Source organism: Sphaerodactylus townsendi, linkage group LG03, assembly GCF_021028975.2.
Source record: "Sphaerodactylus townsendi isolate TG3544 linkage group LG03, MPM_Stown_v2.3, whole genome shotgun sequence".
Lineage (NCBI taxonomy): Eukaryota > Metazoa > Chordata > Lepidosauria > Squamata > Sphaerodactylidae > Sphaerodactylus > Sphaerodactylus townsendi.
Window position 1 is genome coordinate 146,535,978 of NC_059427.1, and position 23,547 is coordinate 146,559,524.

Sequence of the window (23,547 nt, forward strand, 5' to 3'; positions counted from 1 at the left end):
CCTGCTTCAGCTACCCAGCCTACTGGGACTCATGGTATCGGTTTTCGATATGGTCCAATGGGGCTCCATGCCCGTCCCCTCCAGTCGTTTCTCCAGCCCTTCCAGTACCAGATTATGAAGAAGAGGGACCGCACCCTATCCTTACCGTCCCACCTCAAATCCAGTCTCAGATGGTGGACCCGACGGCACAACCTGGAGAAGGAAAAGGTGTACCTCCACCTAAGCTGGATAGAGGTAGTCACGGATGCCAGCCTGCACGGATGGGGAGCCACGGTACAGGGTCACTTCATTCAGGGCCAGTGGATGCCAGAACAACAGACCCTTCCTATCAATGTTCTGGAGACCAGGGCCATCTTCTTGGCCCTGCAACAGTTCTTACAAGTGATCAGGGGATCCCATATCCTCATTCGCACGGACAACGTGTCATCGAAGGCGTGCCTGAACAACCAAGGAGGGTCCAGATCATCCTGACTACACTGGGAGGCAATAAACATTCTGACCTGGTCGGAAAAACATCTTCTGTCGATCTCAGCAGAGCACATCCAGGGGCGCCTCAACACCACAGCGGACTGGTTGAGCCGTCAGACCATAGTAGAAGTGGAGTGGCAACTCAATCCGTCCATCTTCAATATGATTTCTCAGAGGTTTGGCAAACCACAACTGAACCTATTTGCCTCAGCCTCCAATCACCAGATCCCAGCCTTCATGTCGAGGTTTCATCATCCGGCAGCCTTCGGGGTAGACACCCTCACAGCCCCATGGCCCAAGACCTTGCTGTATGTGTTTTCCCCAACACCAATAATTCCCAAAGTCTTCCGGAAGATCTTATCAGAGAAGGTCCTCATCATCCTGGTGGCTCCCTTCTGGCCACGTCGTCCATGGCTTTCTTCCATTCTGGAACTGGCAGTGTCCCCAGCCTTCATGCTTCCGACACCTTACAACATGCTGGTCCAAGGACCGATATTTCATCCAAACCCGCAGTGGTTCAGTCTAACCGCCTGGCTGTTGAACGGAGATTGCTAAAACAGAAAGGCTATTCGGACCAGGTGACAGATACCCTCCTGGCCTCTCGCAGATCTTCCACTAATAATATAAACAACTGTACCTGGAAAGCATTTACCAGGTGGTGCAGAAGATGATCAGTCAATCCCAAATCTCCCGACATCTCCCAAATTCTTCAGTTCTTGCAGGAAGGTTTCGATCAGGGCTTACGCAGCACCACCCTACGTCATCAGGTTGCAGCCCTCACTTCCATATGGCCCCGTTCCAGGGAGTCCCAGCATCCAGACACCCGGATGTCTTTAGATTTTTAAAAGGGGTTGGCTGGCCTAAAGGCGGTAATAAATATCTCTCTTAAAAGGGGTCAAACAACTTCAACCTCCAGTCAACCATTGTTTCCCCACTTGGAGACTGCACCTAGTGTTATCATCACTTACCAAGTCTCCATTTGAACCCATGCAGACCATTCACCTGAAATGGCTACGGATGAAAACCATGTTTCTTCTGGAGATTACATCAGCCAGACGTGTATCAGAGCTGCATGCGCTGTCAGTCAATAGCGACCTTTGCACCTTCCATAAAGACAGAGTGGTTCTCCGCCCAGACCCAACCTTTGTCCCTAAAGTAAAATCTACATTTCACCTTAACCAGGACATAGTGGTACCCAACTTTTGTCCCAATCCATCGCATCCAAAAGAAAGACTCTGGCACAATTTGGATGTAAGACGATCCCTGAAAAAAATTATCATTAGAACTGAGTCTCTTCGCAGATCTAGTAGTCTTTTTGTCAACATTGCTCATCCTAAACTGGGCCAACAAATGTCTAAGGCAGCAATCAGTCATTCTATCAAGGCTTGCATAATCGAAGCCTATAAGGCCGCCAATCAACCCGCAAGGGATCACGGCCCGTTTCACATGGAGTGCCGCTACCAATGTGGCACTGAGACAGATTTCAGTTCCAGACATTTGCTGAGCAGCCACTGGTCCTCAGTGTCTTCATAAAATTCACACCATGGCAGCTTCAGAGGCCACCTTCGGTAGAAGAGTGCTGGAGCACATTATTGGGGATTGATCCTGACCCACCCGTTGAGGGACACTGCTCTGGGAGGTCCCAAAAGACATCCTCCTCCTCCAGTAGAACGGATCATTGGTTACTTACCATGAAGGGGCCTTCTACTGGACAGATAGGAGGACGTCTTGGCCCTCCCAGGATCATCATTACTCCCCAATACTTCCTCCACATTCTTCTCCTGAACCTTGACAGACATACATACAGTGACACGCCTATAATCAGGGCAGCTACATTCTCTTTGCTCATGTTATTGTTATTGTTATCATTAGTGTTATTGATGTTCTTGCTACTTCCTCCTTGTGGAGCACTTCCTGTTGTTTTTTAAAGAGGGGAGAACCATTACTGCTTTGACAGTCGTCTACTGAGGACCAAGAGGGGCGTCCAATCAGACCACAGGAAGTGACAAGATCTGAGATCCTGCCTCCCTGAGTTCTGGTTGGAAAACGCCCACAAGACGTCCCCCTATCCGTCCAGTAGAAGGCCCCTTCGCAGTAAATAACCAATGGACTGTTTTCAGTACCTGCCTGGGTCAAGCTTGTGGTCACCAAAGGCTATGATATTTGTGGACTCTCAAGTCTTCCATTTTCAGTACATTTTAAGTTAATTAATATATTTGAAATATTTATGTTCTGCCTTGCTTCCTCAGACTCAAGACAGCTAACAAAGCCACAGGATTTTCAGGGACACAAAAACAGCCCAGCCGTCCATCAGCAAGGTAAAAAACAACGAGGCACTGGTTGAAAGCCCAGCCAAATGTCATCTCCTGTCTGTGTTGTTCCTTGTCTGCCCCTGCCGTCCACATCAAGTGACTAAATCCAACCACAGTAGTATGTTTTCATTATTGATGCATGTACTGGTGGTTCTTAATCTAAACTTTCCAGCCTTAACTTTGAAGGTCAAGACATTGCAGGTCTTTCCCACACTGTCAGTTAAGTTACCAAAGGATTCTGCAGTAGGTAGTACCATTTAATGTTGCTACTACACATGGCCAAATGCCTATCAAGGACACTGAGCAGCCAGACCATAGAAACATAGGTCTGGAAGGGACCTCAAGGGTCATCTAGTCCAACCCCCGACACAGTGCAGAAAATTCACACACCCCACTCTTCCAGTGACCCCTGCTCTATGCCCAGAGGAAGGCAAAAAACCACCAGGATCCCAGGCCAATCTGTCTTGGACAAAAATTCCTTCCTGATCCCAAAGTGATGGGCCCCTTATTTAATGGCAGTGCTGAAGAAATAATAAATGGCAACCTGTAAGGAGGGTGGGGGGTGGGGCCTGATGATGGGCAGTTCAGGCAGGTGCTGAGGCTGCCTGCCGCCGAACTCCAACCCCACCTCCCTCCAGGCTGGCTCTGTAGTCAAATGCTCTGTGGCGTGCAGCCTGGGGCGCACGCAGTTTGGTCACCTACACATTAGCAGTGGCGTACCGCTAATGGGGACATGGGGTAACTCATGTTCCTGGGCATCCCCCACTTGACCAAACAGTGTGCGCCAAGGGACATGGGTTACTCCATGTCCCCATTAGCAGTGCACCACTGGCCCAAGATGTCACGTTTCCATGATAATTGTGAGCTTTTCTAGAATATCTTAGTCTGAAACTAGACAAGACACTTTGGCATGAGTCAGGGTTGGGTTCCTCCATATGTGCAGTTCCACAATGTGGCAAATACTGCCCCACAGAGCCATTTCCGGTCAGGAAACTGGATCAGGGGAAGGCTGAAATCCTTGGGGACACCCCCCCCCCCAATTTTAGTCTGAATTTGGTCCCATTACCCCTGGGAATGTTGTTTCCTGAAAGTCGCATCTGGCTGTGAGTCATTCATAGTTAAGTCAGGAAGGCCAAACTTGACTCATTTCAAAAGACTCACTTTGCCTTAATCTCTGCACGTAAAACAGATCACGTGCGCAGTGTGGGTCTTTGTACTGACTCAGTTTGATTTGGTTGGGGGTGTGGATTCCTTCGTCATTACATGACCTGGTTTAGACTTCAGAATCTCTATGGCAGGGATGTCAACTATGGGGCCCAGGGGCCAGATCTGGCCCCCTGGGGGGTGGGTGGGTTATCACACCTGTGAGCCAGCTGAGGCAACCCCCCACTTGCTTCCGACTCTCCAGACCATGTTGGGGGTGGAGGATTAGCCTCAGCTGGCTCGCAGGCCCAATAAGTCCTCTTAAGGCCACCAGCCCACCCTACTGCAGGTCCAGGCACTCCCCCCCGGGGGGGGCATTCTGGACATATTGGGCCCTCAAGCCAGCAGAGGCAACTCCTTCCTCGCTGTTCCTTTTCACCAGGCCAGGTCAGGAGTGACGGGGATTTCCTCAGCTGACTCGCAGCCCTGATAAATCCCCTCAAGGCAGCCACCCCACCCTGCTGCAGGTTTCCCAGTCCAAGTAACCCCTCCATGTTGTTCTGGGACCAGCCAAAGCTGATTTGAGAGTCAAAGCTGCCTTCTTCAGCTACCTGGATTTTCTTGCTGCTGTGGGTTTTCTGGGATGTCTGACTGTGGTCTGGTCGTTTTAGCTCCAAATACTTTGCCTGCATCTGTGGCATCTTCAGAGGCATGTCATAGTAAGATGTGCCACGAAGAAATACACCTTTTACCATGACATGCTTCTGAAGATGCCAGTCACAGCTGGCGGGTGAAATGTTACGAGACTACCAGACCACGTCCGTACAGCCAGGAAAACCCACAACACCAAGTTGACTCCAGCTGTGAAAGCTTTTGACAATATCTGGATTTTCATTACGCATCTGAATATCATGTTTTCTGTGAAAATAGTTTCCAAGGCTATCTGTTTTGTTCTGCAGTTGGAAGTTTAAATAACTTAGTTATTTCTATAAATCTGTCCGGGTGTCACTGGAGTATGGCATTACCAGGTTTTTGTGGATGTTGACACCTAGAGAAGCAGATAAGGTCCTTGGGAGAGTGCGTCCTACCACTTCTGTTCTCAATTATGACCCATGTTGTCGTTTCTTTCATTCATTCATTCATTCATTCATTCATTCATTCATTCATTCATTCATTCATTCATTCATTCATTCATTCATTCATTCATTCATTCATTCATTCATTCATTCATTCATTCATTCATTTATTTATTTATTAAACCACCCCATCCCCAAGGGGCTCTGGGCGGTGCACAACATTGATATATACACAATTAAATAGGGTTCACAATGGTGACCACACAACAATCAGTATAATAACTAAAATCCATTAAAAACTATTAAAACAGCGGTTGACACATCAATGACAGGTGTCCTATAGCCCAATTCATTAAAATCTCCCCAAAAAGAAGAAGGAGGAGAGGCCAGACTCCTCTCTAGGAGGGTAACATAGATGGAACCAAAATTCAGATGGTAAAGGAATTCATAAAGCATGGGGGGTGGGGGCACTCAGCGACTGGACACTCCAAAGGCCCGGCAGAACAACTCAGTCTTACAGGCCTTGCGGAACTCACCAAGGTCCTGCAGGGCCTGGACAGCTGGAGGAAGAGTGTTCCACCAGGCCGGGGCCAGGGTCGTAAAGGTCCTGGCCCATGTGGAGGCCAGCCACATCATTGAGGGGCCAGGAACCACCAGCAAATTTATAGCATAGGTGTCAAACTCGCGGCCCTCCAGATGTTATGGGCTACGGTTCCCATCATCCCCTGCCAGCATCATGCTGGCAGGGGATGATGGGAGCTGTAGTCCATAACATCTGGGGGGCCGCAAGTTTGACACCTGTGTTTTATAGTATCTAGCAAGAGGTTATGAATGGTTTATCAAGGGAGGAAGTAATTACCCATACCTTGAAAGTGGCAGTTGAGACAATCCATCTTAGACCCCCAAAGATGTCAACTATTGGCCATTAGCAATTTGTGCAATAGTTGGCTGTGCATCTTCTTGGATGAAACAGGTTATTTAAACTCATTTCAATGGACTTGCTTTGACAGACAGGATTTGATGACAGTTCATCCAGGCCCTGATTAGATATAGGTTGGAGTACCGTATGTTCTCCTGCCAGAAAGGCAGGAATTATTTTTTTCTGTTTCCCATTTCCTTGTGGAAGTCACCCTTCCTTTAGTACTTTCCCTGGGAAAAACAGCTTGATCGTAGCAGCCGCTGCAGGTCTATTTTCTATTTTTCTATCTATTTGCTTTGCTCTCTTCACTATTCTTTATCTCCCATCTCAATAGTATCACAAATTCCTCACCAGGTGCCAGTCTGCTTCCTGACACAACCCAAGAGTGTTTGCTTTGACCTATAAAGCTGTACATCATGATCACTCATGTGGTAACTGCTCACCTCGTGCACTAATGGCCATTTCCTGTAAGAATTGGAAAAGTTCCTGGAAAATGATCTTATACCCTAAATAACGTGTGATTTGATTTAGCTTAGTTATTTTGACTCATTTTAGTAAACAAATTTGAAAGCGCCTCAGGACAATGTAACGTTCCAATAGTAGCAAATACTCAAACTGAAATGTTTGACTGGGGGAAAACACATCAAGTGTGGCTTAAAGGTTACAAGCAAAACTTTATGTGGAAATTTACTTTTATTGGAATAATTCTTGTAAAAATTTAACGGCAGTGTAACACACACACCTGTCCCCTTTTTGTGCTGTCAGGTCTCAGCTGACTTACGACAACCTTGTAGAGTTTTCAGAGCAGGAGACATTCAGAGATGGTTTGCCACTACCTACTTCCTTATCATGTCTCTGGTATTCCTTGGAGGTCTCCCATCCAAACACTACCCAAGACTGACTCTGCTTGGCTTCTGAGATCTGACGAGATCTGGCTAGCCTGGGGCGTTTCAAGTCAGGAATAGTACTCTTACATTGTTTTAAATTCAAAGGGAAAAACTGAAGGCACTGAAAACCATTGACAGATTACTTGTGGCACATAGCTAGAGATCGCCTCTGTCGTACCCTGGATATAGTGGTCTCCTCATCTGTTTCAACCGAATTTAACTCTCATCCCCGTTACTGGGGCACCTCATGACTTTCTACATGAGATTTCTACATGAGATTTCTTGATCGCAGTATCTTTCTTCCATGTGAGTGGACTCATAAGAAATTTATCTTTGGCTGTACAGGTCAATCCAAAAACCAACCAGGTGAATTCAGAACTTGATTTTAAAAAAAATCAGTATTAATATTGGTTGTGGTGCGTTTCCCAGGCTGTGTGGCCGTGGTCTGGTGGATCTTGTTCTTAATACAGTGTATTAATACTGTGTCTGTGCTTTTATCCCCCACCTCTGGCTTGGAAATTCGTAAAATATAAGTGTGCTCTCGCATGCAGTTCTCAGGAATAATCAACTAAAAATGTTAGTTACAACTGTCGGAAGTATGTGAGAAAATAAAAAAAAATCATTTTAACATATTGTAAAAAAAGGAAGTGAACTTCAGCGGAATCACAGCTGCCAATCAATGCCTGGGAGCTTTGAGCCATTCGTCTTGCTCTACTTCACTTCCAGTGTCAATTGACCCAATCACACGTCCTGATCCGGACAGATAATATAGCAGCGAAGGCTCACATCAACAACCAAGAGGGCTCCAGGTCATCCAGCCTCCACAGGGAGATGATGTTGATACTATCCTAGGCAGAATCGCACTTGTAACCCCTTCTAGCAGACCACATAAAGGGAGTGGCCGACATTGAGGCAGGCTCGCTTAGCAGGACTACCCATACAGGAGGGAGGATGTTCACTCAACGATCAAGTCTTCCTGATGATAACTGAATGCTTTAGGAGACTGGTAGTGGATCTCTTTGTATCAAGGGAAAACCACCAGACTTTGAGGCTCATGTCATGGTATCACCTTCTCCAAGCCGAAGGTGCCGCATCCCAGTGGCCCGAAGGTCTAATGTGTGCCTTTTCTTTCCTTCCCATTCTACCCAAGCTCAGCAGGAAAATCAGGGAACAGAAGGCGATGGCCATTCTGGTGACTCCATTTTGGCCTTGCCACCTCTGATTCATGGATCTGCTTCAGCTTTCCATGGAACCTCCACATCAACTGCTGGTGACATCAGATCTGCTTCACCAGGGTCCAGTTCTACACCCAGATCCAGCTTGGTGGAATTTGACCATGTGAAAATTGAGTGTGGCAGGCCTCTGGTGCTGGGATACATTCCTGAGGTCACCAATACCATTTTGGGGTCCAGACATCCCTTTACCACTAAGATATATGACACTACATAGAAGGCCAAAGGTGACGTAGAAGGAAGCAGATGTCTACAACCGGACCTCCAAGTCATCTTGGCATTCCTACAGGAAGGAGCAGATAAAGGTCTTAGAGCTACCACTATCAGATGGCAAACTGCTGCTTTGACCATGGTAATTCCCTCCATTGACGGTACACCCATCTCCAGACATCCACACATCATACACTTCCTCAGGGCGACTTCACTGAAGGATCCTCCTGCTAACCACAGGTTGAATCCTGTCCTGAAAGCCTTGTCTAAACCTCTGTTTGAGCCCATACAGGACATTCCCCTTAGGTGGCTCATAATTAAGACACTATTTTTAGTAGCTGTAACATCAGCACGGAGAGTGTTGGAGGTTGAGGCTATCTTGGTCAGGCCGGACTTATGTATTTTCCACAAGAATGTGGTTACCTTAAGGACTGACCTGACCTTCAAGCCAAAGGTCAATTCTTCCTTCCATAGCCAACAGATCAGCCTACCATTGTTTTACCCTGAGGAGCACACTTGGCACAAACTGGACGTTCAAACAGCTCTACAATGCTTCATCCTAAGAACTCAATTATTTTATAAGTCTGAATCTCTGTTCATCTTTCAATTTGAGACAATGTATGTCGAAAGCCAAGATCAGTAAACAGATCATGTCATACATCGTGGCAGCCTTCAAGGCCCAGGGCCTAAAACCGCCTCACGGTGAAACGGGCCATTCCTTGAGCGTGGCAACCGATGCAGCATTCAACAACAGAGTTTCGGAAGACAAGGTATGCAGAGCAGCTGCATGGTTGACTCTGTCAACGTTCATTAGAGTCGAACGTCTACCAGTTGAAAAATGCAGCGTTCATAAGAAAAATACTGCATCTACCTTCAAGACTTGGAACAATGACCCACCCGGAACTAGGATACTGCTCGATGAAGTCCCGACAAGATGTCCTCTTCCTCAGGGAGAAAAGTCCAGTGGTTATTTACAGAGAAGGGACTTCTCTCTTGAGGAAAGGAGGACACCTTCACCTTTCCCATTTCATTGTCCAAGTCCTACGTCTAGCACCAGGAACCACCAGGTATCAGACAGCCGGACACTTCTAGGTCCAGGGTTGTATTGAGAGAGACAGTCTATCAGGCAGGGGTCCCCAGCATGGCCTCTGGCAAGACTTTTCTTTGCACCAGCCAAGTGTTTTTGGGAAGTGGTGCTTTTGATTGGCCATTGGAGATTTGACTGGCTGTGCAGATTTTTTTTTAAATGTTGCTTTGGCTGCAGTTGTCACTGCAGCACAAGGACAGTGTGACTGAAGGTAAGCTGCAGCAGCCATTTTGTAGCCGGTCCTCTTGTGACTACCATTTGTGGCAGTTATTTTGGGGCTGTGCCCCCCACAGTGTACCAGAATTCCAAAGGTACCCGCAGGTTCGAAAAGATCAGGGTCCCCTGCCGCAAGGTTTTCAAGGCAGAAGGTGAAAGAGAGGAGATTGTCATTGCCTTCCCCTGGACTTCCCATCCAAGTACTACCCAAGGCTGATGTTGCTTAGCCTCAGATCTCATGCAATCAGGCTAGACTGGACCATCCAGGTTTGGGGGCTTGTGAGCTCTAGGGCATCCATGTCAAACTCGCGGCCGTCCAGATGTTATGGACTACAGTTCCCATCATTCCCTAATGATGGGAACTGTAGCCCATAACATCTGGACGGCCGCGAGTTTGACACCTGTGCTCTAGGGTATCTCCCGACAAGCTCGGTTCTCTATTGCAGAGCAGTGGTGCCTGTCTGTGTCAAAGCTTCACAGGTAGATCAGATGCAGGCTGTGGACTTCGCAGGCAAAACTGGTGATTCTTAGCTTCGTTGAGAGCAAGTGCAGGTGGGCGACTGGGACAGGCAGGCGAAAATGGTGGGATGGATTGGAAGATGCATAAAGAAGAAGGTACAATCTGTGCAGCTGCAGGCGTCAATTCTAACCACGTTGCTACAGTAAAGTTCCATTTGGGGGCTAAGTGAAAAGTCTGCTGTGGGGGAGGGGCCCGGAGTCTCATGCCCTGGCAGTTTGGAGAGAGTGGTTTTATTTAAACAAGCAGTATGCCTGGAAGGTTCCCCACGAGTCTTCCAAAACACACTTGAGAACAAACCACCTATTCTCTTCCACGCTGCTGTAGATATACCGTCTTTTGAAAGTGAAGGCTAAATGCACAATGATTCATCTGAGAGAAGAGACAGAAAAGGGAATATTGTCCATGAAGACATTAATTGGGGTTCAAACCATTGATCCCGCCAAGGCTGAGAAGGATAAACAGAGGGCAGGAATGCTTTCATGCAGTGCCGAATCAAAGAGCCATACATTTGTCTTATTTACCTGAAAGGAAGGCTAGCTACCACCACCACCACCCCGACACCCACGTGCTATCAAGCAAAAGAAGATCTGTTTGCAGTTACGTATGTTCTGCATTATTTTTGGAAAAAATCTTTTTCTGTATAATCTTTTTTTTATATACCACAAACACAAGGAGTGGCTAAAGGTCCTTGCTCTCCCTTTTGAGGCAGGAAAAATACTGACCCAAAAAGGAGAACAAGGGCAAGACAGGAAGTTGAAAAATTACAAGATCCTGCCTCCCAGTGATTGGGGTATGAAATCACCCTATCCAAGATGGCTTCCTATCCTCCAGGAGAAAGATCCTTCCCAGTAAGTATCCAATGGTCCATTTTACGGAAGACCAACTGTTCAATCCAAGGAAGGGGGGATGGTGGCTGAAGCTGCACTGGAAGCAGTGGGAGGGTTGTGCCACCGGCTGTGCCACTGCCGTGTAAATTGGCACAGACACCAGCAGCCATCTGCCACAGGGCCCACTTCTGGGTTTGGGCACTGTGGTGGTTGGCCGTCACTCGGCAGCCAAATGCCACAGTGCCCAAACCTGGAAGTTGGTCCCTGTGGCAGATGGCTGCCGCCACAAATCCCTGCACCAGCGTGGAGGTGACCCTCTGGGGCAGAGCCAACTATAGTTGATTCCTAACGCAGTTGCAGCCCATGAACGCCACCCCCCCCCCCCACAACACTGACTTACGAACGCAAAAATGATAACAGAAGTCATTTGGCAGAATGGGCTACCCAAGGAGAGATGAGTTTTTTTACCCTCTCTCCCTCTTTGTAAGCAGCGCCAAGATGCTTTCTTCAACCAGTGCTCTGCCCTGCGCTACCATTGGATTGGGCTGCCTGACCTTCAGGGTCATTAAGTAAACGGGTATGTATTTGCAGTGTAATTCAGTTTAAGTTTTTTGCAGTATGTCGGGATTTCTAAAGCCGCTGATGACAGAACAAGAGTTGGGTTTTTAAATCGGAAGCTTCTGTTAGAGAATTTGGTTTGCCTTCCATTCTCTGTGGTAAACTGGCAGCCGCTGGAAATTAGGCAACATGTGAACCGTTGGGGGTAAAAGAACTGCAAAGAGATGGGGGCGCTGGACTTTCTCTCTTGCTGCCCACTCAGTTTGGCTCCCAGTGCCAGCAAAAGGACAAAAATTCCCCTCTCTTAGCTGCCCCTACTCGGAGCTGCATTCTTTCAACCGCCCGGCTGCTGCTATGTACCTTTGTACATTAACGTGCAATTTGGGTTGGAGTATGCAAAGGCAGGCAATTAAGAGTGCACAGACACAGCTCGCTTGCTGGGATAATTATCAAGCTAACTACAGGAGCGAAAAATTCAGAGCAACCAATATCTGAAGAGATCCCGGCGTGAGGTTGGTGCGTTTGTTAATTCAGTGTTGTTAATCCCATTGCAGAAGACGTGTGTGAGCCTTTTGACGCACTTCAAATGTTTCAGTTTCATGCCCTTCAGAAAACCTGGAACAGTGGGGCCTGTTCCTGCAAAGATCAGAGAAGGGACCCAGCTGGGCAAAAGTGTCCTACAAGACAACTCCTCTTTAGTTTGTGTGACCAGCATGCCAGGAATGTTGGCCCTACTATCCTTTATCTCTCCAGGGCCTTAGCACCATCTTGTGCCACAAATGTGAATTGCAGCTTTTTGAAATTTCTCTCAACTTTGCTTTCTCTGCGGTGATATACCACCCAGCCACTGTTCCCTTGGAGTGTATAGTCGTGATAGCTGGGGATGCCTCTCCTCTCTTAGATATTGAACTGCCCAAAAGAATATGCAGAGCTTATTTGCCAGCATCTGGGCCCCAGTTCCTTCCTCTCTGCACCTTTTATTCATCCCCTTTTCCAGCACGGGCATTCCAAATCTCGTCCAACCTCTGCGTGGGTGGGGAATGTTGAGAGCAGGCAGTGGGTCCCTTAAAGTGGCTACTGTGGGGGAGGGTATTGACAAAATTTGGGAGCTTTGGGAGCCAGGAGTTACAAGCCAAGCCAAGTGTCTTCCTGCAGTGGCAGGTATTTCTGAATGGGTACTCCCTGTAGACACAAACATGATGCCTGTTGGGGTTTTCTGGAGCATTCCTTCAGTAAAGGGGAGGGAAGCTAGGATTGGTGCTTCAGTTTGAGGAGGGGGAAGGAGGAGGAGTAGTAGTTTGGATTTATATCCCCCACTTTCTCTCCTGTAGGAGACTCAAAGGGGCTTACAATCTCCTTGCCCTTCCCCCCACAACAAATACCCTGTGAGGTGGGTGGGGCTGAGAGAGCTCAGAAGAACTGTGACTAGCCCAACTGTCACTCAGCTGGCATTTGTTGGAGTGTACAAGCTAACCTGGTTCCTCAGACAAGCCTCCACAACTCAAGTGGCAGAGCGGGGAACCAAACCTGGTTCTCCAGATTAGAGTGCACCTGCTCTTAACTGTTATACCATGCTGGGTGCTGGGAAAAAACATCAGCAGGTGTCGTGGTCAGTGGAGGGGCTGTGGCTCAGTGGAAAAGCCTCTGCTTTGCGTGCGGAAGGTTCCAGGTTCGATCCCTGGCATCTATAGTTGAGAGTACCAGGTGGTTGGTGATGTGAAAGTGAAGTCGTCACGGGCGACGCAATGAAGAGACGAAACGCAGCGATATCATCCGGTGGAGAGAAGCCAGCAGCAGGCTAATCTGCCGAACTGGTGTCCCTGGCACCTTTTATTAGGGTTTTGGGAAGGCGGGAGAGCGGGAGAATATTGCGCACTACATGAGTCATAGGGGCTGCGTACGTGCGGGAGGAAACGCTCCTGTCTGGGCCTAATCCATACCTGGGGGTATGCACCTTTTGTCCCTTTGTCCAGAGTATCTTGTGACCCGTGAGTCACAGGGGTCTTGTGACCGGTGAGTCTGCTTGCCCAGAGGGCAACAGATGGCGCAGGCATCCCTGTGCACTGTCTGAGACCCTACTAGGTTCGCTGGCTCACCCCAACATGAAAGACCGCGTGTCACGGTCTGGCTGGTAGCTGCCAGAGCAGCAGGCAGGTTCTGAGCAGAGAAACACAAGCACAGTTTCAAGAGTAGTCAAACGGTCCTAGGTCAGTGTCTGAGAAGTCAAACAGAGTCCAAGCAGGATCCAAAAGAGCAGTCCAAGAAACAGTCCAAAGATCAGGATCCGAGACGAAGTTTTAAGAGCCAGGTGAAGAAATAGGTCTGGAGCAGACTAAGGACACGCGTTGCTTCAGCAGAGAAGCAGCTGCTAGCACTCATCCTTTATACTCTACTGGGGGGCAGGCACTGATCCTCTGAGTGAATCTCCTGTGTTCTGCTGACGCCTCTGTTCCAGTGGGCTCCCTGCCCCTAGTGCTGGTGGACTCCTCAGAGCTGGTGCAGCATCACCACTGGCACCCAAGCTGCTTGGCGCTGCCGCCTAACACTTCTGGGTTGGTCTGCAGCACAGGCTCAGCATGCATATCCTCTATTGGCGGATCTGCAGGACCCGCCCTGCCCTCGCTGCCAGCTGGCTCACCTTCCAAATCCAAGTTCCTTTTATTGGCATTACAACAAAGCTGGTTATACAGAACAATAAATAATATAATAATGAAACAAATAAAATTATATAATCTAAAACAATGTTGTCTAGCATGGTTTGAACTGAGGATCTGTGGTTCGGTGAGCATGACATCAAGCTCGTGCATTTAATTGTGAATGTTGTTTCGTGGCAAAACGCAAGGATCTTGTGACCTTTTCAGATTCATTATTTAATAAGAGGCAGATTTTCTGTTGGTCTGTAAATCCTTCTTTGTTGACCAAAAAAGGGATCAACAAGGAATGCCTGATTGTACTATAAAAAGTGTCAGGACGGGCCCTGACCAGTATTGGGAGGAGGGGGACCCACCCTCCATTCAGAGGGCCATCGGCCTTGGGCTAGGCGCCAACTCATCTGTTTCCCCCCTCCCTTCCTTAGCATCAAACTGATAACCAGGAAGGGCCACGGCCCTCCTAGGTGTGATGGTTCCTGCCTTTTGTGTCAACGTTTTGTAATTGAATCACTGTATTGTTTCCTTCGTTTCGATGTTGCAGCTGCGGCACCTTGGCCAGGCAGGGGCGGGTCCAAGGCTGAGGGGATTTAAGATCTATCCCTTGCCATGTATCCCCAGAAACCATCTATCTCTCGTTATGCCTTGATCACCAATAAAGTCTATAGTTTAAAAATCTACAGATCGCTTTATTCTGGGACTGAGGTCTTACAAAAAGGACGATATAACAGTGTGTGACCAACAGTTTCTGTGTGGCTTGCATTGCAAGCGCATGTTCTTTCCTGAAAGGGAATTTTTGAACATCTCCCAAACATAACTGCCAATGGTAAAGCATTACATCTTGTGAGTGACAACGCTCTGTGGCTGTTGGGCAGAGTTAATTGGGATAAATATTCGACCATGCTAGCTGCGCTATGGGAGATTTCTATGAATAGAGGAGAGTCAGACCTGTTGTATTGTATACCACCCTCCCCTGAAGGGCTCAGGGCGTTGAACAACAACAGCATAACAGCAAAACATCAATAATCATAACATGAAATTAGAAAACATCAGTAAATATAGCATGATAAACAGCAAAACATCGACTACCATAAAGCAAAATAGCTTTATAAAACATCAAGAAACATAGCATCATAAATAATCAACATAAACATGAATAAGCATCGATGGTGACTTTTCCCCTTCTGTAGCCTAGAACTACGGAAAACACAGTGACCTAAGACTGACCTTCAAAACAGTCTACAGCAGCATTAGTACAAAAAGCCTAGCCTAGTGACTAATCTAAAAAATACAGTATCAAATCACTAAACTAAGCATAAAACAAATGGTACCACTAATTAGATTCTGATATTCCTAATCATATAGTCTCAGCTTGAGGGTTCAGAGATTTTCTTTGGCAGGCAATAGCTTGTCCTCATCGCTTTAGAATGCGGTATGCCCCCCATTGCTGCTGCCACTGCTGGTCCTGGTGGGGCCACAACTCTGCCTGAGATCCTGGAAAGCCGCTGTCAGTCTGAGTGGGCAATACTGACTTTGATAGATCAGGGGTCTGAATCAGGGCAAACGCAGCTTCATGATGCTCATAAGGACCACGTTGGGGATCGCTGCAGGAAGGAACAGAAGGGCAATTTGCTCGGGACTCCCCTCCTGTTCTGTCCTAACGACAGCCCTGTGAGTAGGGCAGGCTGAGAGTAACCACTGCACAGCACAGCTCCTGAAGAAGTTGAGCTTGGGATGTTGTAGTGCAAGTCAGCAGAATTGTAAGTGGAATTCCTCTCAGCTCAGAAGTTGTGGTGAAATGAGGTATGAGCTTGTTCAGAAAGACCAAAGATTTCCTGGTGCTTAATTTTCCCATGGAAAATTTTCCACTTCTGCAGATGTATCCTATTATTATTGTTGTTGTTGTTGTTGTTGTTGTTGTTGTTGTTGTTGTTGTTATTTATTTTTTCCTGGTGACAGAAGAATTGATGAGAAGCAATTGGAAAAACTTACAAGATACAAGGATTTAAGGATTGAACTACAAAGACTCTGGCACAAACCAGTAAAGGTGGTCCCAGTGGTGACTCACTACCCCATAGCTGGATCATCAAATGTTTGTAATCCATTGGAGTTGATAAAAATGTAATAACATTCACAGAAAATGCAATGAAAAAAAAAGGAAGACTGACTTAATGGTTGGAAATGAAAATTTTGTATGGGTCAACATCAAGAGAGGAATCTTCCAAGACGTCTCATTGTCACCCTTACTGTTTGTCTTTGCAATGATCCCACTGTCATTGATTCTGAAGAAAACAAATATGGGGTATCAAGCAGCGAAAAACAGTGCAAAAATTTTGCACCTTTTGTACATTGGCGATCTAAAACTGTATGGAAAAACTTGAAAATGAAATACAATCACTAACAAATACAGTTCGAATTTTCAGTACAGATATATCAATGGAATTTGGACTTGAAAAATGCACCTCAGTAATAATAAATAAAGGAAAAATAAAAAACAGTGAAGGAATTCAAATGCCCAATGGCCAAATGATCAAAAACAACATGGACAAAGCCTACAAATACCTGGGCATCCTGGAACTAGAGAACATCAAACATGGTCAAGTTAAAACTGCGGTCAGTATAGAATAGTTAGAAAAATATTGAAGTCAAAATTAAATGGTGGAAACACTATCAGAGCCACAAACACCTGGGCTATACCTGTAATTCACTACACTGCTGGCATCATTGACTGGACTCAAGCTGATTTAGACGTTTTGGACAGAAAAACCAGAAAATTGATGACGATCCACTACGTTTTACATCCTCATAGTGACACTGATCGATTATATCTGCCCCGCAAAATTGGCGGCAGAGAATTACTGCAAGTAAAACAAACTGTAGAAGAAGAAAAGCATGCTTTGCCAAATTACATCAAGGGCACTCAACAACCAGCCCTGAAAGAAGTCAAAAATCTGAACTTATTGAAGGTATCAGCTACAAAAAAACAATACTGAAGTGGAACTTTAAAAGAAAGAACAGAAAACTGGCATAATAAAGCATTACATGGTCAATATATAGCTAAAATCAGTGGAAAAGTGGATGTTGCCAGAACATGGCAATGGTTAACATCTGGAACACTAAAAAAAGAAACAGAAGGATTAATTCCCGCTGCTTAAGAACAAGCGATTAGAACAAATGCAATAAAAACAAAAATCAATAAAATATCTAACAATGCCAAATGCAGATTGTGTACTGAATTGGATGAAACTGTGGATCACATACTCAGCTAATGCAAGAAGAAAAACAACTAGAAAAAATTACAAAATATCAAGATTTAAACATTGAACTGCAGCGTCTACAGCACAAACCAGCAGCAGTGATCCCAGTGGTGATTGTCACACTGGGTGCTGTCCCAAAAACCCTGGGACAGTACTTGCAACAACTTAACATCAATAAAATCACTGTCTTCCAAATGCAGAAAGCTGCTCTACTCGGCTCTGCAAACATTTTACGCCGATACATCATGTCTTCCTAAGTTCCAGGGTGGAACTCAAACCAACCAGTGATCTTGCGGTTGTGATACAATGTGTTTGTTGTTTTTGTCAATAACAACAACAACAACAACAATAATAAAGGCCAACAACCACCTAAAGATCTGGCAGATGTGAAATCTATAATAATAATAATAATAATAATGATGATGATGATGGTGATGATGATGATGATGATGATGATGTTGTAATTGGCGCTGACAAAATCACCATATGCCAGCTGCAAAAGGCCACCCTACTCGGCTCTGCATGCATTATTCGTCAATACATCACACAGTCCTAGATGCTTGGGAAGTGTCCGACGTGTGATGTAATACAAAATCCAGCATATTGATCTTGTTTGCTGTGTATAACTGTTTTGTATCAATATAATAATAATAATAATAATAATAATAATAATAATAATAATAATAATAATAATAATAATGTTGTTATTATTAATTAGAATTAGTTTTCTACACTGCCCTCTCCCCAAAGGGCTCAGAATATGGAATGGTTGCCATTACCACTATGATCTTAGATACCCGTATCAGTTTCAAAGTTGTAATTAATGCTTTTCAGGCGATTATCCCTGGAAATTGTGCAAAAATGGGGAGAAAAGACACCACAAATTAATCCAGTAAACGTAATGAAAGTGAAGTTGTGAATGCACCTGATTGGCTGTACATGAGAAATCAAAGCCAAAGCTGAAAGTCTTATTTTCTCCAAGACTGCCATCATTCTTACCTGGGGGCAATGGGGTCACTCACCACTTGTGGGCACTCCCTGCCACCACCCAGCTTGCCGTGAGAAACTCCCCGTGGCATCTGACACATTGCTATTACTCCCCATGTGCCCAGAAGTAACGACAACGTGATGATTGTGGATGGTATAGCATTCAGGCAAAACTGTGGTTAAACCATGGAGTTTAGTCCAATTGCTAGAATGTCACCATGGAGTGGTGACACACTGAAGTTACTTCTGGGCGCATGTGATATGATGCTGTCACATCGACGATGCTGTCACATCATCAGCAAGCACTCCACCACGGAGTGGTGACACACTGAAGTTACTTCTGGGCGCATGGGATATGATGCTGTCACATCGACGATGCTGTCACATCATCAGCAAGCACTCCACCACGGAGTGGTGACACACTGAAGTTACTTCTGGGCGCATGGGATATGATGCTGTCACATCGACGATGCTGTCACATCATCAGCAAGCACTCCACCACGGAGTGGTGACCCACTGAAGTTACTTCTGGGCGCATGGGATATGATGCTGTCACATTGTCAGCAAGCACTCCCCCCGCACCGGTTTTCAGGCCATGTCTGGCCACGTCTGGCAACCCTAATTTTCAACTCTGATAAGCGAAAATGAGAACTGATTAATTTTCTTTCACTTTGAGTGAACAGAGTTTTGTTTCTTTTCTTGGTCCAGGAAATTGGAAGCGTTTGCGTAAGATCGGTTAGCTTTTAAGTGCTTTCGATTAGTATGAGACAGTCATTAAAGCATGTAAACAGAGAAACTACGCTGCGACATCACGGTGAAGTCACAGAAGGAAAAAAACTGGTAGCTGTAAATACCCGTCGGCAGGAGTGCGCTAGCAGCATCAAAAAATGGAGAAGGACACTCCCCAGTAGGAGTTCCCCCTCACTGGCAGGCTTCAAGCAACAACTCCACCAGCCCTTCTCAGGGATGATCTAGGCAGCTGATTTACACTGAGTGTGTGTGTGTGGGGGGGGGGACGGACGGTGTTGGGGTTGGACTATGATTCACATTCTCCCCCCCCCCCCCCATCACTGAACAATGTTGTATTTAAATGATCTAACAGAGGAAATGATTACCTGCCATCTTGGAGTTTTTAAAGGGTTATATTTATGTTTTGATTTGATGTTAGTTTTATGTGTTGACCTATTCACTGGATCTTAATGATGTACATTTGATATTGTTAGCCGCTCTGAGCCCCGCTGGAGTGGGGGAAAGGGCGGGATGAAACGAAGTAAAATTCTCTGATTCAGAACATGAGAAACTAATACAACAGACTGGTAGAGTAGCATTGCCCATGAAATATTTAGATCAGGAAATCTGAGTAAGTAGACAAACATGTTAAAGAAGATCACAATGGGCTAGCATTACATAGTTTAAAATTTCTAATTTTGGAAGTTGTTAATACGCTCCTGGATAATTTATTGAAAGTATCTGCATCCCACTTTTCTGCTTGTGACATTTATAACATTTCTTTTTTCAAAAAGACTGGTTCTGGGGCTTGATTGGGGAGGGCCCAGGGCCGCCTCTTTGGTCAGAACATCCCCCGTTGAATGGCCATTTTTGAGGCACGAAGAAGACCCGAGCCGGAGTGAGCAAAAAAAAAGTGTAGCTTATCAAGCAAATACTGTAACAAGTAATCAAATAAGAGAAGAAGAAAAAGACTTTGAATGTATACCCTGCCTTTCTCTCCTGTAAGGAGTCTCAAGGTGGTTTACAAGCTCCTTTCCCTAAAACAGGAGGTAGGTGGGACTGAGAAAGTTCAGAGAGAACTGTGACTAGCCCAAGGTCATCCAGCAGGAGTCATGTGTAGGAGTGGGGAAACAAATCCAGTTCTCCAGATTAGAGTCCACCTCTACATTACACTGGAGCAGATATGAAACTAAAGAATCAGCACAGGGTATGTTGCGATTACATAGGGCAAAACTTCCATGGAAAGAAGCTGGCTGGAAAAAAAACAATTCTGAATGCGTCTGTGTTTCTCTTCTGTGTCACAACCTGATCCCTGTGAGAGGTCAGCTCCCTTCCAGGGTAGCTTGACTGCTGTCCGCTTCAGGGAGTGAACCTGTGCAGCGTCTTAGAGGCTCTGCCTCACCAGAGATCAGCTTCTGCTTTTCCCTCCATTTTCCTGAATCCAGTCCTGAGTTACAGTAAGCTTGAGAAATGTAGGCCTGCAGGAAAATTGCTGCGTGGTCCTGAGCCTTGTGTGTGAAGGAAAAGCTGGTTTGAGGCCTATGGGCTACTCCAGACCTGGGCATTATACGGCCCAGGGGCCACCTCCGGCCCGCCAGATGACCCTGATTGGCCCTGGGGAAGAAGATGCCAGCAGCCTTGGCCGACGGGGACGTCCAGTCCCGGCAACGGGGGAAGCCCCACCTGCCCCAGAATGCGCCCTGCCCCTGACTTAAAAGGCAGGACGGGGATTGGAGCATGGAGGCTGGAAGGGGTGGGCCGCGCCCCAGGAGCCGCTACGGATTGGCTTGTAATGCATCACAGGGGATAAAAGGGAAGGGCGGGAGAGGTGGAGGCTGTGCTGAAGAGAGGGCGACAAACTGGGTGGTGGAAGAAGCAGAGCGAGCCTGAGGGATTTCCGGGACAGGCCGGGTTCGTAGGATTACGGGCCTGCATGGGAGAGGGGGCGAGGAGGGCTAGACTTGAAGGGACAGACCCCCACCCCGCTCTGGGGGTTCAATTTGAGTAGCCGCCCCACTGAGAATGAGGGCGAGCACAGCGTTACCAGCAGCCGCCGTGAAGGGATTGGAGGGACGGATTGACCCGGCCCTCCACAATATTTTCTGTTTCTTATGCGGCCCCATGGAAAAAATAATTGCCCACCCCCTGGGCTACTCTATATGTTAGCTGCAGGCCTAGGATCATGTCATAGAGCTTGACTGAAAATGGTCCCCTCAGAATGTGCCCCCTGGTTGGCCCCTGTGGTCACTTAAATCCCCCTTCCATCTCCAGAGCAGTTTTAAAAGTATTTTATGTGTTGGGTTTTGTTTCTGTGTATGAAATAAGATGTTGCGTGCCGCAAGCATTCCCTCTCTCCCCGTTTAGAGTGCTCACTAGCTGTTTCTCCACAAAACACGTAAATATGTAAACACGCATGTGCCTCTTTAAAAAGTGGAAAAGCAGATGGCTTATTTGATTTTTGACAGATTGAGGAAGACTCATGGGCTGTTGCAGCATTTGCTCGCCTGCTGTGTACATTTGTTAAGCGAATTGTGATCCTGGGTGTCGGACTGACTCTGCAGGCAAGAAACCTACGTTTGGCTGTTCCTGAGGGTCCCTCGGTCTTCACTTTTAAGCTGCACCTGGAGGCAAGGTGAAGCTGAACGGTATGGCCAATCGCCCACTGCTGGCATTCTGCAGCCTTGCCCCGCTCTGGTGCAAAACGTGCCAGAAGTGCTCTCGCTTTCCTCGGGGAAGAGCGCGAAGCACGCGCAGGGCAAGAGGAAGCACATTGGAACAAAAAACCTTGCCCCAACGTGGCTTCTCTCTCGGCGCGCCGCAAACAGGAAGCGCTTTGGGACAAGATTGCTTGCCCTGACGTGCTTCCTGTCCCACTGTGCGCCTCTGTGCCGGTGGGTAATCAGCCTATGATTGGATCAGCGTAGATGGCTGCGTGATTCCAAGGAGGGCTTGATCCCTTCTGGGTAATTTGGGCATCTGTATCATCATATAAAGTAGTGAAGAAGGCCTTAACCACGTATCAGGTGAAGAACATTAGACAAAACTGTCCCCTGCGTGGGATTTTAAAAAGAAAGAAATATGGGTGTGCCTGCTACGTTACAGCACTGCCTGCCTCATGCTGGGTCTGAAGGCACTTCCTCAAAGGGGGTTTGGTGCCTTTTAGAGCAGAGGCCATGATCTGACTGCAGGGCTAATGCAACCTCTTGGCTGCATGAATGGGGAGTTTCCAGAGCCTGAAGACTTTCGCTTTGTTGAAGTAATGGTGGGGGAGCCCCTGTTACATCATCTACCAAGAATATCCGCTATAAATAGAGCACAACCGATTAAGATACTGGAAACGTGGGTCTGAGGCCTGGAAAGGGCAACACATTTAATGTAGAAGCTGATTTGTCTCAGAGAGCTTTGTTTGCACCTTCATTGTGCAGACAGCCCAGAATTCCGTATACAGCAAATGACCAATATCAGGGGTGTCCAACTCTGGCCCTCCAGATGTTCATGGACTACGAGTCCCATCAGCTCCTGCCAGCATGGCCATGGGTTATGATTCCCATCAGCCCCTGCTGGCATGGCCAACTGGGAATCGTAGTCCATGAACATCTGGAGGGCCTGTCTGTTTTTCTGTGCCAAGTATGGCAAACTTATTAACATTTCAGGTCTTCATACCAAGCCAGTTGAGTTCAGAAGTGTCAAAACTAAGCAAGTATTCAGTTGAAAACTGAGCAGAGATCTCCTCATCCTGAAACTATCCTTTCCATTAGACACAAAATTCTTTGCCCTGTCAGCTCCAGAGCAGGAGTTCCCAACGTGGTATCCGGGGACGCCATGATGCCCACCAGCATTCTGGCACTCACCAAGTGTTTTTAGCGTGTGGGTGGGGCCAGGCAGGGCTTTTGCTATTGGACTATGGAAATTTGATTGGTTATGATTTTTTTAAAAAGTTTCTTTGGCAGCAGCTGCCACCACAGCACAATGATTTGCACTGTGTTGCTGAAATTAAGCTCTGGCAAGCATTCTGTGGCTGGCTCTGCCTCCTGCAGCAGCCATTTTGGTCCTTCATCTACCATGCTGTGTCATAATTCCAGATGTGCTTGCAGACTTGAACAGGTTGGGGCCCTCTGCTCTGGAATCCTTACCCTAATCTAGTTCTGTAGCCTTTTCTAAGGATGTGTTTGTGTGCATATAACACCTGCTCTTGCTGCCATGAACTCGTGAATGTGCATTTGCTCTACATGTTTTCTTAAGAATCACCTACATATTACCAGTTAATGATTCTGAAATGTATTAGAGATTCTGTACTGCTTGACCATTTATTTATTTATTTATTTATTATCGTATTTATATACCGCCCCATCCCCTGAGGGCTCTGGGCGGTGAACAACAGAATGATGTTACATAAATAATCATAACAATAAATAGGTAATATAAAATACAGCGTCATTAAAACATAAAACATAAAATTACAGCATACCAC

The 23,547-nt window shown here is 46.6% G+C and overlaps 1 protein-coding gene across 2 annotated transcripts in view; it reads left to right on the top strand.

Moving 5' to 3' along the window:
• MECP2 (methyl-CpG binding protein 2) overlaps positions 1-23,547 on the top strand; it is a 207,894-nt gene that overhangs the window by 78,505 nt on the left and 105,842 nt on the right. Inside the window, exon 2 of one of the 2 annotated variants that reach the window (XM_048490633.1) lies at positions 2,718-2,786. The exons of the other annotated variant lie outside the window; for it this stretch is intronic. Coding sequence (XP_048346590.1) covers positions 2,718-2,786 — 69 coding nt within the window. The remainder of the gene's footprint in view (positions 1-2,717; positions 2,787-23,547) is intronic. 2 annotated transcript variants of the gene reach the window in all.